We start from the raw sequence: 2169 nt of genomic DNA on the forward strand, positions 1-2169 counted from the left end.
TATTTTTATATAGGAGTATATATATTTATATTTTTATTTGTATATAGATATGAATATATATGAATATATATATATATATATATATTGCTATTTATTTATTTTATTTTAAATTTAAAAAAAAATCGATTTTTTTTCATATTTTTTGGAATTTTTTAAAAAATATGACGTGGCATGCTGATGTGGCAAAAAAAATCTATGTGGCGTGCCACGTCAGCCACCACATGGCATGCCACGTCAGCGGTTAACGGACACTTAACACCGTTTTCGGATTGTGTAAGAAATTGCAGTTAAATCGGGTAGTTCGTGTATCAATTTGACACATTTGATAATTTGGTGTAATTTTTTGTCAAATTAAAAATTCGTGTAGGAAAAGGTCACATTTTGCAAAGTTGGTGTAGGAAAATGTCATTTTCCCTAAAATTTAATGTTTTAAACTTTTATCTTAGTTATTAAAGTTTTTAGATTTTTTACAATTTTATTGGAGGATTAATAAGTGGATTTATTTAGATAGATATTTTGAAGTCTATGTAGGATTAATATTTTTTTTTAAATATATCATAACCGAACCGAATTGATCTAAAACCGAACCGAATAAACCAAAAAATATAATCCTTTTATTATAATTTTATTATACAAAAACCAAACCGAACCGAAGCGAAACCTAACTGAAACGAACCGATTAAATCTATATAACCGTTTAGATATGATTTTTTATAACCGAAATAACCGAACCGAAAACCAAATTGAAATCCGAAATGACCACCTCTCAACTTACCAACCGTTGGATCACTAAAAGATCTATTTAAGAAACCAATGACCGTTGGATTGCGAGTGATTGGTAATATCATTGTAAAGTCTTGTACTTTTGATATTTATGGAAATTGACAAATCATTTGCACGATTATATCTAATAAATTGTGCAATAAAATCGTTTATATCGTTTTCATTGGTACATTCTTAGAATATAGTTTTTTGTATACAAATACTACTATATAAAAATTCTTAACAATGAGACCGCGAACGTGGCTCAAATGTAACCGTTAATAACCTCCATCTTGAATACCTTTATCCTACGCTGACGATCCGCGCACGTTAGTTAAAACTTATGAGAAAACTCCATTATCCTGCTTCATGCGCCCGTTAGCAGTTAACCCTCTTTAGTAGCTTCTTTCTCCCTCATTTATGGCGCGCGGATCCCCCAAAACCTTTCCCTTAATCCTGTCTCCGACCAATGCGATTTCCTCTCTGTCATTCACCTTCAGCCTGTCGCCTGAGCAATATCGTACCAATGTCGAACGGGTTGAGTTATCTGGTTTGGTTCCGAAAGGGGCTCCGAATACACGACAATCCGGCTCTAGAATTCGCCTCCAAGGGCTCCGAATTCATGTACCCGGTCTTTGTGGTCGACCCGCATTACATGGAGCCCGACCCGTCTGCATTCTCGCCTGGTTCGACCCGGGCCGGATTGAACCGGATCCGGTTCCTGCTCGAGAGCCTCGAGGATCTGGATTGTAGCCTCAAGAGACTCGGGTCACGGTTGCTGGTGTTGAAGGGTGATCCGGGTGAGGTCTTAGTCCGTTGCTTGAAAGAGGTGATCTCGCTAACTTGATTACTTTTGGAAACGTATTTTTTGGAGATTTCTGTATTAAAGTTGAAATTTTTGACACTGATGTTGCGGTGGGTTTAGATAAAGTTTGAGTTTTTACATTAGACGAGAAGAGAAAGTTTGATTCTTTGTTCTTTTTCGTTCTGGTTACGTGTTATAGAGCAAGGATAAAGTTTTGAAGTTATGTTATAAATTGGTTTGGAACGGAAAGTGTGTGCATTTTTTTACCTTTATACATGTAGAGTATTTACCCTCCGATTCACCTCACCGACACTTCGATTTCACTCGTGTGAGCAAGAAATGAAAGAAGGAGAGACGACACAGAGTTTACGAGTTCGGTACCGAGCTCTAACGCTCGGTGCCTACGTCTCGGGAAGAGGGAACCGCTATTTGCTAGGTACAACACAGAAACAATGCTGAGGATACACAGTTGTCTAGATTTGTTGATATGCTTCGGAAGTTAGAGGTTAAGATGCATTTCTATGAGACGATACTTCAGATCCCTTCTTATGCGAAATTTTTGAAAGATATCTTGACTAAGAAGAGGGTGATTGGGAAGGAGA

General features: G+C 36.7%; 1 protein-coding gene across 3 annotated transcripts in view; it reads left to right on the top strand.

Moving 5' to 3' along the window:
• Nucleotides 1–1152: 1152 nt before the first annotated feature.
• Nucleotides 1153–2169, top strand: part of LOC104818045 ((6-4)DNA photolyase) — a 7773-nt gene continuing 6756 nt past the window's right edge. For 2 of the 3 annotated variants that reach the window (XM_010547486.2, XM_010547487.2), the window contains exon 1: nucleotides 1153–1591. In XM_010547486.2, coding sequence (XP_010545788.1) covers nucleotides 1232–1591 — 360 coding nt within the window. In that variant the 5' untranslated portion in view covers nucleotides 1153–1231. The remainder of the gene's footprint in view (nucleotides 1592–2169) is intronic. The other variant, XM_010547488.2, reaches the window with a different exon arrangement.

Source organism: Tarenaya hassleriana, unplaced genomic scaffold, assembly GCF_000463585.1.
Source record: "Tarenaya hassleriana unplaced genomic scaffold, ASM46358v1 Cleome28, whole genome shotgun sequence".
In the NCBI taxonomy this organism is placed as follows: Eukaryota; Viridiplantae; Streptophyta; class Magnoliopsida; order Brassicales; family Cleomaceae; genus Tarenaya; species Tarenaya hassleriana.